Source organism: Odocoileus virginianus, chromosome 16 (assembly GCF_023699985.2).
Source record: "Odocoileus virginianus isolate 20LAN1187 ecotype Illinois chromosome 16, Ovbor_1.2, whole genome shotgun sequence".
In the NCBI taxonomy this organism is placed as follows: domain Eukaryota; kingdom Metazoa; phylum Chordata; class Mammalia; order Artiodactyla; family Cervidae; genus Odocoileus; species Odocoileus virginianus.
In genome coordinates, this window is record NC_069689.1 from 27,859,644 (window position 1) to 27,875,655 (window position 16,012).

Genomic DNA, 16,012 nt, shown 5'->3' on the forward strand with positions numbered 1-16,012 from the left:
TGGCAAAAGAGTTGGACATGACTTAACAACTAAACAACAGCAACAGAAATGGACCTAAAGAAGGCAGACCTCAGTTAGTTGGGGAAGTCTACAAATTCCTCAAGACCCAGGGAGGCTGCACTGGACCTGCCACCACAGATAATGCCCAGTTTTGGCAGCTGCATTTCCTTACTTTGATCCATTTACGGTAGACAGCCAGGATGGCAGCATTCAGAAAGTGGTGAAAGATCCTGCAAATGTTGCTAGTATCCTAGCAAAAGGGAATGCTGCCAAGGAGCCCTCTTCTTAGTGTTTCCCTTTACAAGAAAACTCACTGCGTGTGAGCTAGGTACTGGTTTTACTCTGTGACCCTTAGGACAAGAAAAATCAAACAGCTTCAATCAGATGCACTATTTTAAAACAAAGCTTTCCTTAGCTCTGGAATAGCTTGCTGGAAATCTCAAAAGCAGCCACTCAACAGTGTCCTCCGATCAAATTTTAAATAATGAACATAACCTCCCTTTAGCCATGCCATGCCAATCCAAAAGCACAATTTTAAAATTAGGAGAGAGATCAGGAAGCCAGTACAATGGGAAAAGCCTGGCTATAACACATTTTTACCCTTTCACCCCCATGTGTAGGATATGATTTATATAATTGTTACAAAAGCATCTGTTAAATAGAACTATGTAAATTTGAGGGTAATCACATTTGAATAGCCCAAGTTAAGCCACCAGGTCAGGCTGAAGGGCCGTGGGAAAGTCCTGGGGGTACCTATGGTGCCATTTGGGGGAGACCGGTGGGTGGGGAAGGGGGCAGGCAGTTCAGGGACTGAGAAGTTAAACATTCCTTAACAATTAGGGAAGGACTGAGGTCTAAGCGAGCAACCCCAAACCTTTGTTCCCATCACTGCTTCCCACTAGCCTGAGCTTCTGCCATTTGGAGCAATGGAGGTTCTGACATATCAACGCCTACACCTCCAATCTCCCAGTGGTACCCCTGGAGCAGCATAGGAGGAAAAGATGGGGATCGCAAAGCTTTCTCCCCCTCAAACGCACCCCACTCCCCTCCTTCGGTGGCACACAGTAGGGCCTCAGCCACTATAGTCCTTTTCTGCTCCCAGACTTAAACCTTTGTCACATCTCCCTATAATTTTTCAACTCTGAAGCGTGCATTTCCAGTTACTCCCCCCAAGACCCCCTCCCTGGCGATTTTCAAGTAACTGGGGGGGCCAATACGGGCACCACTACGCAGAGATAGCCACTCCAGGAGTGTGCAGGGGTGAGGAAAGACTTCAGGGATTGGGGCACTTTCTGCAGCTGGCGTGAATAAAGCTGTCGGGTGACTCGGAGAAACAGCTGCCTGGAGACACGCGACGGCCTCGGGGACCTGGCCTGGACCGGCGGGGAGTCGGGGGGTGGGGTCGCGTTTTATGCGCGACCCTCCAAGGAGAGAGGCCCTTGTGCATTCCCTGCGAGGACCGACGGGCCTCTGACTCCTACCTCCCAAGGCTAGTGATGGCCCAGGAGGGCAGGTCGCCATTCCCAACCTTTCTCATTTTAATACATGAAAATGAGAGTTGATTTTGGCAAGGCGCTGCTCGCTCACGGCCAGAGAGACGGTTTTGTCGCCCGCGGGCGGAGGCCAGGTGGGGAGCAGCTCCGGCTCCGACATCCGGCTGTGGGCGAGCCCGGCCCGCGACCCGGGTCGCTAAGAAACCCGGCAGCGGCTCAAGGAGCTGTAGGGGAAGGGACACACCCAAGGGATGAAGAACCGGGATTAAAATGTTACATTAACTTTTTTTTTTTTTTTAGTAAAGTGAAAGCGTTAGATGTGCCTGTCTGTGGATCCACGTACACAAACACCGGCCAGGAAACGTAGACTTCCCCGCAGGGAACCGACAAGGCGGGTTAAGGTGGCCCCGTGGCCCCTACCTACTAAGGGTCAAACGCCTAGTGAATTAATTTCTTAAATTGATGTAATGATAGAAGCAAGGGCTTCCCTGGTGGCTCAGTCGGTAAAGAATCCGCCTGCAATTCGGGGGACCTGGGTTGGATCCCCGGATTGGGAAGATCCCCCGGAGAAGGGAATGGCACCCTGCTCCAGTATTCTTGCCTGGAAAATCCCATGGACAGAGGAGCCTAGCGGACTACAGTCCATGGGGTCGCAAAGAGTCGGGCACGACTGAGCAAGGGCAGAGGAAGAAAGGAAAGGAAAGGAGGAGAGGCAGCGGAGGAACAAGGAGCTCGGCGCTGCTCTCCTGACCCTCTGCGCCCTCACCCTGGCCTGGGCGGCGGCGGGACTCGAAGGCCGCGTCTTGGCGGCGGCGGGAGGCTGAGGCCGGCGCTGGGGTCCGCCTTCTCGCGGCGCCGGCCTTTCCCCAGCTCCCGCACACACCTCTGTCCTCGAGGGCCAGGCACACGCAGGAGCAGACAGTTGCTTCCAGCGTCCCAAGCCTTCCTCGGTCCTAAACCGACCCGGGGCCCGGTCCCAGGCGACTATGAACCGCGTGCAAGGCGACAGGTCTTGGTTTCTCGGCGTCTGATCCTCCCGGGAGGTGGAGGATCGAAGCTTCTTATCTGGGTGGCGGGTGGGGGGGGGGGGGGGGTGCTGAGGAGGACCTCGGATCACCCTGCAGAGAGCGTGCACCCTGGGCCCGCGGCCGCGGGCGAGATCTGGCCGAGGCTCGTCGGGGAGGGGAGGGCTGGCGGGGAAAGGGGACACATTTTTAGATCCCGCCGCCCCGGGCCCTGCTGTCTGCCACCCGTCTAAACGGTCCCGCTGAACAGGTAGGACCTGGTGCCGCCAAAGGCAGCCAGCTGGGCCCGAGGCGCAAGCCCCCGGCCTTTGCTTCCAGTCGTCACCCTCGACTTCTCCCTGACCGAGTGGAGATCTGCGGAAGGGGCTCCTAATCAGGTAATGCTGGGAGAGCGGAGCGAAGGTGGCTAAGTTCGGTGGGTGGACCAGGCGCCGCCGGCCCCCAGGGCCTGACTGCGCGGCGAGCGGACCCCAAGGGGGTGGAGGGCGCAGCTTCCGGGAAGGGCGGGGCCCCTTCTTCCGTCCTTGTTCACCTGGAGGTACCCGCGCACCTGCCATCGCGACTGCCCTGACTCCCTCCATCCAAGGAGCCTGCCCACCCCGTTCCCCGGGCTACTCCAGGCGCACTCTGTTCGTCCTGGCACAGGCCACTTGAACCCGGGACGCCCCAGGAGCCGCCACGCGGCTGCCCTCGGGGCTCCCTTACCTCGAGTCCCCCCCCCGCGAGACCCCACCTCCCCGACACAGAAGGCAGGTCCAGTTGCCCGGAAAGCGCAGCAATCTTTCCGCACCGCGTAAAGGCTGGGCCTATTGGGGAGAAAAGGTTGGAAATGAGAAGGCTGCAGCAGCCGGGCTCGTTACCTAGTTGCCGGTCAGCAACCTAGAAACAGCAATTTTGTTGGTCGTTAATTTTCCAAACCAAAGACCCAATAGGGCACTGATGATTCGCTTTTAAACCTCGGGGAAATGACCGACTGGCAGCAGGGTTCTCTGGGACTTCAGCTTGTAAATTTGTTAGGTGTCTTGGAACACCGCGACTGAGATGGAGAAGCTAGAAGCTCATCGAGCTGCCGCCTTTCCTTCTTCTTGGCCTCGGGCAGTCGGCTCTAGGAACCAAAAATCTCTGGCTAAGGGAGGCGTGCGAGGTTCCAGTCTCGCCTACTAGTGCTGGCTGGGGGCGCCTGCGGCAGGAATACCCGTTCCCTTCCCACGACAGGAGGCGCTGTGATAGCGGAAATTCCTCGGGCTGCGGACCGGGTCCCCAGGCTGGATCAAGGTTCTAAAACTGGCAGAGTCCACTCTTCACCACCGATCTTGAGCTTTGGAGAAGCCCTGAAGAAACTTCACTTTGGCCATCCACTTTGAAAAATGGGCGTTCCTCGCCCCTCAAGCTGAATTTTTTGTAAGATGAGGTCTAGTGGGTTTGAGATGTGGGCTGAAAGGAAGAATTTTTTTTTTCTTTTTAATTGACTCCCTTTACGGTTACAGCCTTTGGTTTGGTTTGTTTCCCCCTTAAAGCTCCGGCTTTTTTGTGCACCATAAAAGTTATTGCTAAGTTGTTACTACCCATAGAAAATACCCCAGTCATGCTGGATGTGGTGGAACAGCCAAGAGGGCGTTGGAGAATCACCGCGGGAAGGAACAAGGAAGCTCATTAACACTGAAAGTACCCCCACCTCCACAGTCAGGCTGAGGAGCCTATGCACCCGTGTACTTTACAAATGGGACTAAGGTCCTGCTGTTGATGGGACCTTTGCACAAAAGAAGTTTCTGACTGTCGCCCGGAGAAATATGTGCAGACCCACACGTTTGCAGATACATTTACACAAATTGATGGGACTGGCTTGCAGTCCCAGCGACAGGCTGCAGTTAAGGAGGGCGACTGGCTGCTAAGTTCCAGGTGATTTAATTTCACTCGCAAGCCTTTCCTTACAACGTGACGTTACTCACCACCACCACCACCACCCCCCCCCTTTTTTTTCTTAAAGGGATTGTAATCCAATGCTTTTATCTTTTTTATTTCCTTAACTACACATCTTCACCCTCTCGTGCTCTCCTGCTGATTTAAGAGATTTGTTTGGTTCAAGGATTTAATGTGATTCTCTTGCCAGATTTCAAGGAAGAAAGGTTTATAAGAACAAAGCACGGAGGGGGGGGAGGTATCTGTTTGGAAGACAAGTTAAAACACATTTCTTAAAATGAGATTAATAACAGCTTAAAACTTTGCCAAACAAGAATATTTTAGTCCTTTCAGAAAGATTTTTTATTGCTACTTAAACCTAGTGGTTCTCCGAAAGTACAGCACATACATGGTCACACACACACACACACACACACACACACACATGCACCAGAGCGCAACCTCTCACCAACTCACTGCCTACCACCCAGTCACTAGTTGGTACTCCCCAGGGCTTGTGTGCAAGCCACTACCCAGAGCCTCAAAGAAGCCAAGAGGCTTCGCTGGAAGAAGCACTTCCCACGGATGTCCAGTCCCAGCCCGGCCACTCCAGATCAGAGATGGGACCAAGCACCTCCGTCACCACCGCTGGCTTCGGCCTGGCACCTCTCGAGCCGAGTAGATGCATTCCCGCGCCCGAGCCCAGCCTCTCCCGGCGCGTATTTAGGGAGACGTCCCCTCCCCCTGACCTTTCCCTATCTGAAACCAGACGGTCGCCTCCAGCCCAGTCCCCGAGGCTGCGGAAGGGGGGCGGGAGGAGGAGCTGGGCAGAGGGAGGACGGCCCGACTCGGGTCCGCCTGCCCTATCACATAGACATCTGTTCTCAGTTTCTTCCTCTTTATGATCGCTACAGATGACAGGGGGAGTAGAGCGGATCGAGGTGGAAAAAAAAAGTTATGTCATAAAGATATAAAACGGTGTTGTGACTCACCTGCTCTTAGCCGCAGGTACGGGTTTCGTGGCAGCGTCTCCACTCTGCTAGCCAGGAGCCGGGATCGGCCTAACGTCACCTGGCTCGGCTGACTCAGATGGCCGAGTTTCTAGTGACGGGGCAAAAGTGGGGCTTTTTCCTTTTTCAATCCCGAAGTCCGGGGCGGGGGCTGGGGGTGGGAGGAGGAAGTCTGAATTTTCCAGTCTCCCGGGGTTGAACTTTTAGGTCAAGAATCAGAAGGGCGGGAGCTGGAAGCGGGCAGAAGAGTAGGAGGCAGGAGGGGCGCGGGACGGGGTCGCAGCACCGAGGGCCCAAGATCCCCCAGGGGAACCCTGGGGTCCTGTAGCCGGCTCTACCCCCAGGAGCCCGGGCTCCAACGCCACCGCCCCCAGGCCTTCATCGGCTGCGCGGTTCCCATCCAAAACCCTAGCCAGCCCTCCCGGCCCCGCCTATTTTTCTTTTTTCCTCTTCCAAAGAGGGGTTACACCCCCCCCTCCACCACCACCACCCCGGTTTCCCTCTTCCCCCAGCCTCCCGGCTTAAACCAATTACACCGCTTGGCAAACAAAGTGAGGGTCTGGTTTGGGGGGAGGGGGCTCGGCGGGAGGGGGCCCAAGGGGCGCGCGCGGCGGCGGCGGCGCGGCGGGGCGGGAGGAGCGGCAGCCGGACTGGCGGGCGGTCGCCTCGCAGGTGCACCTCGGGCTTTGTAGGTGCGAGCGTCTTTGTGCGGCGGACAAATGGGGAGAGGACGAGGAGGTGGGCACTCGAGCGACGTAAGATCCACATCAGCTCAACTGCACTCATCTCGCAGAGGCCGCCAGCTCACTTCCCGCGGAGGCGCTCCCCGGCGCCGCGCTCCGCGGCCGCCGCCTGCCCCCGCCCGCCCTACCGCCGCCGCCGAGCACGCCGCGCCCCGCAGCTCCTGGCTTCCTCCTCGCTAGGGTGGCGTTGGGCCGGCGCGGGCGCTCGGGTGACTGCAGCGGCTTGGCTCCCCGCCCCCCGCCCCGGGCCGCGCGGCTGCCAGTCGCTTCGCACAGGGCTGGATGGTTGCAGCGAGCAGGGTGGCTCCAGGATGTTAGGGACTGTGAAGATGGAAGGGCACGAGAGCAGCGACTGGAACAGCTACTACGCGGACACACAGGAGGTGAGAGGGGGGCGGCAGGAGGGACGTTCCTGGAGCCCGTGCTGGGACGGGGGAAACCTGGCGAGGCGGGCGGCGGGCGGACTGGGGGCGCCTCCTCCGTGCCACCGGTGCCTACCCACCCAGGTTAGCCCCGGTAGGGCCTTGGCTAAACGGGCCTGGGAGCCCGATCCTCAGCCCGGCCCAAGGACGGGATTCCGGCGATTGGCGCTCAGAGCGGGCGAGACGGCTTTAGGAAACTCTTGTGAAAGCACCCGCTCTCTTGGACGCACTTGCCTCTTGCTTGCGGAGAATGGGCGCTAGAGCCCAGACCCGGGTGCCGAGCGCAGGCTGGCTGGCTGGCTGAGGCAGCAAGTGTGAAAAGGCTAGAGTTCGCCTGCGGGACAGCTTCTTCCTTCCGCAGTTGAATTCTCAGATGTCTTCTGATGAAAGCGCGCAGCCGCTAATAATGCGCCTCTTGATAATGAAATGATTCCGAAATTTTGTAAAAGTTCTTCAAAAGCCCTGTTTGGGGGAGAAGTGTGCTTTCTTCCTCTTTATAACCGCTGGGTGGCGCTAGTGCGAACTGACTTTTCCTCCAGCACTCCGGGCGTGCGGAAAACCTGTTTCTCTTCATTGTCCCCTTGGCGGCACGTTCGTGTGGTTTATTTTATCAATACAGCGTGCACAAAGGGATTGCGAGGAAAACCAGGTACAGAAGGGACCACCTCCTACTCCTAAAAGTATTTCTCTGGAAATAACTGGCAATTAACCTCCAAAAATTTACCATTATTGAAAACGTTTATTGAAACTGCCTTGGATAATCTTGGGAAGAGGAAAAGAAAAGTAAAATATACTTTAAGACATGGACAGAAAAACATAAAATCAGAAAATATTTTCATGGTAATTAATTTATTTAGATTTATATATGTATACATTCACAAACATATCCCGAGTTTATTTGCATACTATAGCAGAATGTGTACCTAGTTAAATGTTTGTTCACCTTTTATGTTTTCAAATAAAGTCATGTTTTCGGATGAAAATAAATTTAAGGATATTATTATTTTTATTAAATTAACAGATAAGTAGTTTTATATTTTTAACATATCTAGTGCATTCTCAGATTGCCTTCGATAAGAGTTTTCCCCTATTGATGATTTAAGAAGGAGCTCAGAACACTTCCTCAGATTTAATTCAGGTACAGTCATCTCCACTTACTAGTCAGTTAAATTCTCTATGAAAAAAGCTTCTTTACAGGTTAGAATTGGGAAGTAGAATAGCATTAAAAGAAAGCAAGTGGACTTTGATTTTTGAATTTTAAAGTATTTGATACTATTCATATAGTTTCAAAAGCCAGCTTTTGAGATGATCAGTGGCAAAATATCAGAATATGTAAAAAATATGATTATTTCTATAAATTTTGTCACCAAAACTTTCAAACATTAGGGGCCTGGAAATAGGTAATGAAATTAGTGCAAGTTTATGAATGGCTGTAAAGTCATGTTAAAGTTAAATGCAGGTTGTGCATTGATATTATTATGTACCCTCCCCTCCCCTTTCTCCTATTATATATGTTTTTTCCAAAAGTTACTCAACTTCTGAGTTTTTTCCCTTTTAATATTACAATTGCTACAAGTAGATGGAAAACACTACTTCTAAATATAATAAAACAACAGAAAGTCACCATTTGGTGAAAGCTGCTAAGACAGTAAAGCCAGTTGTTTGGAAATGTTTGGTCATATGGCCATGGATGATTTGCTCTATCAGGGAGAGGTTAACTAACAGTCACCCGGAACAGCGCGGGCCGCTACGTGGTCAGTCAGCCCAGGCCTGGCAGGCTTAGGCGAGATGGGTGCAAATCTGGGGATGTTGCCCGCCTAGGGGTGGGGGCTGGGGCATGGGAGGAAGCACTGTCATACCCACCGCACGCTTAAGGTGGAGTGAATAAGCAGAGGGTCAGAGATATTAATTCTATTTTCGGAGTTTTAACTCCTTTCAAGCAAAAGGACGGCTTTGCCGAGGCCCGATCTGGGGTGGAAAGTGGGATACCGCCTGGCGTGGATAGAGGCGATGGAGGGGCCCCAGAAGCCAGCCCCTAAGCCTGGCGTGTAAGGCGATTACACATCTTCCTGGGGACATATTTTCTGTGAGTTCTTGTCTTTCATGCCTGCCGAGCTAGGATTTTCCCCCCTGCCGTGCACGACATCTCTTTGCTGGCTCTGGGGAGGGCGCCCGCCGGTTTGCCCCTGGTTGGGGGATCTTGGGCTTTGCAGAAATGGTTTCTTCTCGTTTTCGGATTTGCCGGGGGGCCGGTAGCCGCCAGCGCGCCCACTGCTAACTCAGCCCTTCGGGGCCTCTTCACGCTGTCTCCGCTCCAGGCCTACTCCTCCGTCCCGGTCAGCAACATGAACTCAGGTCTGGGCACCATGAATTCCATGAACACCTACATGACCATGAACAGCATGAGCACGAGCGGCACCATGACCCCGGCTTCGTTCAACATGTCCTACGCAAACCCGGGCCTGGGCGCCGGGCTGAGCCCCGGGGCGGTGGCTGGCATGCCCGGCGGCTCTGCGGGCGCCATGAATAGCATGACGGCGGGCGTGACGGCCATGGGGACGACGCTGAGCCCCGGCGGCATGGGGGCCATGGGCGCGCAGCCGGCGGCCTCCATGAACGGCCTGGGGCCCTACGCGGCCGCCATGAACCCGTGCATGAGCCCCATGGCGTACGCGCCGTCCAACCTGGGCCGCAGCCGCGCTGGCGGCGGCGGCGGCGACGCCAAGACTTTCAAGCGCAGCTACCCTCACGCCAAGCCGCCCTACTCGTACATCTCTCTCATCACCATGGCCATCCAGCAGGCGCCGAGCAAGATGCTCACGCTGAGCGAGATCTATCAGTGGATCATGGACCTCTTCCCCTATTACCGGCAGAACCAGCAGCGCTGGCAGAACTCCATCCGCCACTCGCTCTCCTTCAACGACTGCTTTGTCAAAGTGGCCCGCTCCCCGGACAAGCCAGGCAAGGGTTCCTATTGGACGCTGCACCCGGACTCCGGCAACATGTTTGAGAATGGCTGTTACTTGCGCCGCCAGAAGCGCTTCAAGTGCGAGAAGCAGCCGGGCCCCGGGGGCGGGAGCGGCGGCGGCGGCGGCCCGAAGGGTGGCCCGGAGAGCCGCAAGGACCCCTCGAGCGCTGCCAACCCCAGCGCCGACTCGCCCCTTCATCGCGGCGTGCACGGGAAGGCCGGCCAGCTAGAGGGCGCGCCGGCCCCCGGGCCCGCCGCCAGCCCCCAGACTCTGGACCACGGCGGGGCGGCGGCGACAGGGGGCGCCTCGGAGTTGAAGACTCCAGCCACCTCGGCTGCTCCTCCGATCAGCTCTGGGCCTGGGGCGCTGGTATCTGTGCCCCCCTCCCACCCGGCGCATGCCCTGGCACCCCACGAGTCCCAGATGCACATGAAAGGGGACCCTCACTACTCCTTCAATCATCCCTTCTCCATCAACAACCTCATGTCCTCCTCGGAGCAGCAGCACAAGTTGGACTTCAAGGCATACGAGCAGGCACTACAGTACTCGCCCTACGGCAGCGCGTTGCCCGCCAGCTTGCCCCTCGGCGGCGCCTCGGTGGCCACGAGGAGTCCCATTGAGCCCTCAGCCCTGGAGCCCGCCTACTACCAAGGTGTGTATTCCAGACCCGTTCTAAACACTTCTTAGCTCCCTGGGACCGGGGGTCTGTCTGGCATGGCCATGCTGGTAGCAGGAGAGAGAGAGAGAGAAATCAACAGCAAACAAAACCACACATACCAAGCCGACAGCAGCATAATGAAATCCCATCTATTTTTATTTCCTTTTTTCTTTTTTTGTGCACAATCTTTCCCCTAGTGCAAAAGACTGTTACTTTGTTACTGTTGTTCAAAACGCCTTGTGTATATTATTACAAAGAAAACCAACCTCAAACCAACAAAAGTTGTCCTGCAAAGTTTAATGATCCACAAGTGTATATATATATAAATCCTCCTACTTCCTTGTCTTTCTCCCTTTCTTCCCTCTTCCCCCCTGCAGACATGTTCTAGTCTGTGCAGGATTTATTTAAAAAAAAGAAAGATGGTCAAGCTTGTAAAATATTTGTTTGTGCTTTTTCCCCCTCCTCACCTGATTCCCCTTCCCACACACACACACACACAGACACACACAGTTTACAGGTCCATGGCAATACTCTTAACCATAAGAACTGAAAGGGTGAAGAAACAAGTAGACAGTAGGGCTGTTAAAAGTACTGAAGGACAGTGCTGCTGTTACACAGCAAAACATAAACAGATTAGAGCCACGTTTTTCGGCTTGCATTTCAGATGCGTTCAGATAGCAGATGTCTCTAAATGAAATATGTATCTATCATATATATGAACTTATTTATGCACATGCTCAGATATGTAGACATCATCCATATATTTATATAACATATAAAGGTAATAGGTAGGTGATAGACCTGCTCTTGAGTTGCCAGGACCAAGAAGTCACAAAGACACCCTCTTCCCCTCCTCTCCACCCACACATAGCCCTGGAAATCAATTCCTTGAGAATTGCCTTTGTCAATAACTCTACTCCTTGTTTTGCAGAGGGCCATGGTCATGTCATTCTGAGGTCATATAACATGTGTAAAATTAGCTTCTTTGTATTTATACCATTTAAAGGATATTTTTTTTTCCAGAAAAAAAAGGGAATACTATTACAATGTTGGAGGAGCGATAAGTTATAGGACGCTGTATTTCAAAATCTGGTCCAAGATTCCAAAATCCAATTGATTGTGGCCATTTTAATTATTGCCATCGTGTGCTTGTTTCAGTGTTAATGCACTTTTCACAGTTGGACATGGTGTTAGTATAGCCAGACGGGTTCCATTATTATTCCTCTTTGCTTTCTCAATGTTAATTTATTGCATGGTTTATTCTTTTTTCTTTACAGCTGAAATTGCTTTAAATGATGGTTAAAATTACAAATTAAAATGTTAATTTTTATCAGTGTGATTGTAATTAAAATATTTTGATTTAAATAATGAAAATGAGAAATTTTAAGCTGTGGAATATGTTCTTGATCATTTGCAGCTAAGGACTTTAAATAAATCAAATGTTAACAAAAAGAAAATTTCTGCTATTTTCCTTAATTAAATCCAAACTGGATATTCTGAATATGATATTTTTCAAAGCCCAGCACTGAATAGAAATGACAAAAAGGAAAAGAATCTTAAAATTTTTGTTTTTTAATTTTTTATTATATGAACATGTAGCTAGGGAAAAGTAATTAAGGAGATTCAATAAAAGTAGATAAATAAAAAGGTAGATAAATTGATTTAATATCCTAAGTATTGAGTTTTTGAAAGATTCTTTATTCCTTGTAATGTTTACTTCAACTTTTGACAAGGGCTTAAGTCGTCTGTGCTTCCTTTGAGCCTTCCTACAATGAACTTAAATATTATTAATTTAACTACCTTCCCCCCTTCTCCAGTGTATCATTTTCCTTTATCTGAAAAGTATTTGAGTGAGAATAAAATATCAGATGTAGCTGATAAAATTAAGTTGTCTACAAGAGAGGATCCAGAACCGTCTTTTTACTAAAGAAGAGGCAAAATTTACTCATCATGGTAGCTTTAGAGGCGGCCCAGGGAGGCCCGGGTTAATTCACTCCTGCAGGGGAAGCTTTAGTGCCACCAGGACGTTTCAGGGTTGCGGGTACTTTGTCCTTTGTGAAGGTATTTTTTAAAAATAGTTTCAACTTTTTTTTTTTTTCCTGAGAACTTAAAAACTGATGATTTGTTTGCCTTCTAAGGAGCTTTTAAATGCAACTTCACACCTCTACAGTTGGTTGAAATCACAAAATCAGTAATCTCCTTTGATAGTAGGCTCACTTTCCAGTCCACCTATTTCTTTGTAAGCCTCGTTCGGATTGACATCAACAATAACAACAGTAGCCCAAGCAGAGGCTGGCCTGCCTGAGCCCTTGTGTATGAACTCCATCCTCGCCAGGGCTTGAACTTGGACAGCCTTTACTTTGATCGCCTCCTCCTCACCGCGGACAAGATAAAAAGAGCTGTGTGAGTCCCTTAATTATCGAGTAATTGCCTCCTCAGATGGGAGAAGGGGTGCCATGTAGCACTTGAGAAAAATCCAGAAATCCAACCCCTCGCTCTCACTTCAGCTAATGAAAGGAGGAGATGGAAACTATTGATTTGAGTAATTTTAAAATCTAATTTAGAGGCCTCTCGGAAGGACGTTAAAGTCTCAAAGAGAGGGGAAAGCTTTCAATCCCAATTGTTATTTATATTTATACAGTGGGCCACGTTGGCAAATTTGAGTTCCAAAAGTAATATAAAAGCATGAGCTTGATCCTCGGAATCTTACCCAGACCCACTGAACCTAAATCATCTTACTTTGTTCCCTTCCCTTTTTCTAACATATTAGCAATAAAGTGTCTTGCATTCACCCACCAGGCTTAAGTCGGCCTCCGTTCTTGGTCTCTTACTTGGCGGAGACTTTTTCAGGGTTCGCGGGGGACAGTGCGCGGCGGGTTTACGGCCGAGGCCACTCTGGAGACCCGCCTGGGGACCTAGCCCGGTGGGTGGCGGGGAGCGGGGCTCGCCTCGTGGGCTTCTCAGACTATTTTCTAGCCGCGCCCTCGGCCACCTTTGGACGATGCCATCTGCGCCCGGTGTGTTAGGACGCTCGCGGGCTGGGCGCTGGCGCGGCCGGTTGCCGGGGAAGGAGGACAGAGAGAAGGACCGCAAGCATCTCGAGGTGACAAGTGCAGTTAGTTCTTCATTGTTTGGGCATTTTCCCCTCCTAGCGAATAAATCTTCTGTTGAGCCCGAGACCTAAAAGTCAACAAAGAAGGCCAGGCGCCTCGTTATGGCTCCTGCGGCCCCAACGCCCGCTTTGCAGCGGCTGCTCCCGCTGCGTAATCCCTTCCTCGGAAACCGGGACTCACAAATGCCGGAACGCCCGGGGCTGGGACGCGGAGCCCCAGGGCCAGGAGGAAAACATCTGTGGTTCCGAGGGAGTGCTGGGACCCTCCCGGAGCGCGCCGCCTTCCCGCGACCCCCTCCCACCTCCCTTTTCGCCCTGAAGCTTCCAGATTTCTGCACCTCGGACGCTCCTGCAGCAGACGGCCGGAAAGGGGATGCAGACCGCTCAGCCGCGGTCCACCGGACTCGCTTTATTTAGGAATTTCGCCCGAGGTGGGGGAGGGGTCTCCCGAGGGAGAGGGAGGGAGCGAGAAGGGAAAAACCCAAGTGCAAAGCTCCGGAGGCCCTCCGATCCAATGACTAGCCGCAGAGCAAACATTTTTAGAAAACAAGAAAAAGGTTTTGAGAGTTGAGTATAGTGTTGGGGAGGAGAACTTCAGATGTTACCTTCACCTTGTCCCAGGCCTGAAACATTGTTTTAAAATTGATAAATTAAATTTAGGGATGAAGAAAAGCTCACCGGTTGTGTTCAGAAACTCCACAACTTTAATGTGTGTTTCCAAGTAGAAAGCAGCTCAGCGTTTTCCACAGGATAGCTACCAGTGTTTAAACTGAAGATAAAATTTAATTTCTATTGTCCCTTCGCGATCCCCTCATAGTAGAAGAAACTGGTGAGAATCATTACGGCAGGAGGGATTAAACAAAGAAAATCCTATTAAAGTTCTCAACTTCTGTTTTCATTCTCTGAAAGCTAGATACCCGATTGATATCACTGAAAGTATAAAAAAACATTATTTTACTCAGGAGTCTAACAGATTTGAATAAGCCATGGCAGTAAAGAATTCCTGGAGTGATAGAAATGGAAAACTTCGTTGTTTTGGCACTTTAAATAATTGATCTCAATTCCACGAAAATGCTTATTACATTTCTTTGCAGAAAACTTCTGTGATCGATACAAATTTCTCTCAGTGCAGGCCAGTGTAGGAGACCTGTAGCCCAAATTAATTAACCTTTCCTCAAGATCAATTGGTCTTCTGTTGATTTAGCAGTAATATTGCAGAACATTTAGCTATAATGTATTTTAATGTGATATTTCAATATGTCAAGAGGAAAAATGCTTTAAAAAGATATAGTTGTTTAAATTATGTAATAGATTAATAATTTGTTCAAATGTTTTACTTTCAAAAATCAAATTTAAATTGCTTATTTGAATTGTAGTAAAATGTGTTTTGCAACTAAATGGAGTTAAGATAATGTCTAATTACTTCAAGATAATTATGTGCAAAAAGGTGATTATTTGTAAGCTACCTTGGACTACATAGGAAATTAAATTATGCTGAAATTTAGAAATAAGATTTTCCTGAACTGAAAGAATCATTGACATGTGTAGAAACTCATGAGAGTAAGAATGTAATAAAATGAAATAACTTGGAAGGTTTTACAACCTTACTACTTAAAAATAGAATCTATTTGGAGACAGAAAAGGTTTTTTTTTTTTTAAAGTCATTCATTCAAGTTTTATTTTCTACAAAAGATCCTAGTGTATCCAATTAACATTTAAAAGCAGATTACTTTAAATATTCTAATTTTTTCCCCCTTCCAAATAGTAAAGTTTGAGGCCATAATGTTTCCACTGGTGTTTCTCTTTTTAGCTCCTGGTCTAGCTCAGTTCATTGAACTTTGGACAGCTGGGACTGCAGCCTTCATCTTTTTTTTTTTTTTCCCTTCTCTAGCCATCATACTACTAAGCAATTTGGGGCTGGAACATACCCATTCCGTTCAACTTTAACTTGTAAAGTGCATGCATTTTCCTTCTTATGAATATGTCTTTTAATCTGACAAAGGGGAAATTCTCCCTTGTTACCTTTCTTTTTCTAACTTCCTCATTTCTCCAATTATATTAGCTCTGAGTGCACAGTGTAAGAGCAAAGCTCATGGTGAGCATGAGCTCCCCTCTGCAGCCCTGGGAAGTGAGGAGCATCCCTCCTTCTAGAAATCACTTTCTGATGTTTTGGGGTTCTCTATGTCCTAGTCAACTTAGAGTATAAAAACAGAATATTCTTTCTCAAAATCCGGGAAGGAAAGGGCTTGAATGGAATAAATGCTTGAAGACCTCAGAATTCAAGTGGGATGCCAGTCAAGGCACATCCAGAGCAAGTTCAGACCGGGTCTGGTCAGTGCCATTCTGAGTGAGGTCGCCTTAGGTTAACTTTCTATTTCTTTCCTCAACTCCTCTTCAACATTACACGCCAGGGACTTTTTTTTTTCCCCTCCTTTTTTAAAAAATTACTGAAACTAAGAAAAACAACCTGGAAATACCCCTCCCCCAAAGCATTGCCTGGAATTAGGGGGGAAATGTTTTCAACTGGAAGCCTCCTGAATTTCTTTCCCCTCTCTCCCATGAAATTTCAGTTAGTCCTTTGCTTGTCTGATCATGCCCCAGGTCCGCTTTCTCTCTCTCTCCCCATCTCTCTCTCTCTCTCTCTCACACACACACACCAAGGAGTTGTTATTTTAAAACAC

General features: G+C 50.2%; 1 protein-coding gene and 1 long non-coding RNA gene across 4 annotated transcripts; both read left to right on the forward strand.

Annotated features, from left to right (window-relative positions):
- Positions 1-2,733: 2,733 nt before the first annotated feature.
- LOC139038719 (uncharacterized) lies at positions 2,734-4,754 on the forward strand. The gene is made up of 2 exons (XR_011491805.1): positions 2,734-2,895; positions 3,734-4,754. It is a non-coding gene; the product is annotated as an uncharacterized lncRNA (long non-coding RNA).
- Positions 4,755-6,331: 1,577 nt separating this feature from the next.
- Positions 6,332-11,676, forward strand: FOXA1 (forkhead box A1). 3 transcript variants are annotated; one of them, XM_020916583.2, is made up of 2 exons: positions 6,332-6,553; positions 8,911-11,676. In XM_020916583.2, the coding sequence occupies exons 1-2, from the start codon at positions 6,482-6,484 to the stop codon at positions 10,246-10,248; spliced, it is 1,410 nt and encodes a 469-aa protein (XP_020772242.2). In that variant the 5' UTR covers positions 6,332-6,481; the 3' UTR covers positions 10,249-11,676. The 3 variants fall into 3 exon arrangements, with proteins under 3 accessions (XP_020772242.2, XP_070334108.1, XP_070334109.1); XM_070478007.1 differs by having other exon boundaries at positions 6,470-6,553; positions 8,516-11,676; XM_070478008.1 differs by lacking the exon at positions 6,332-6,553 and adding an exon at positions 6,641-8,678.
- The last annotated feature ends 4,336 nt before the right edge of the window (positions 11,677-16,012 follow it).

Bases quoted from the DNA above. Each gene is read 5' to 3' on its own strand.
- FOXA1 (XM_020916583.2), top strand. From the start codon at position 6,482: ATGTTAGGGACTGTGAAGATGGAAGGGCACGAGAGCAGCGACTGGAAC. The intron at 6,554-8,910 runs GTGAGAGGGGGG...TCTCCGCTCCAG, and splicing joins ACTACGCGGACACACAGGAG to GCCTACTCCTCCGTCCCGGT.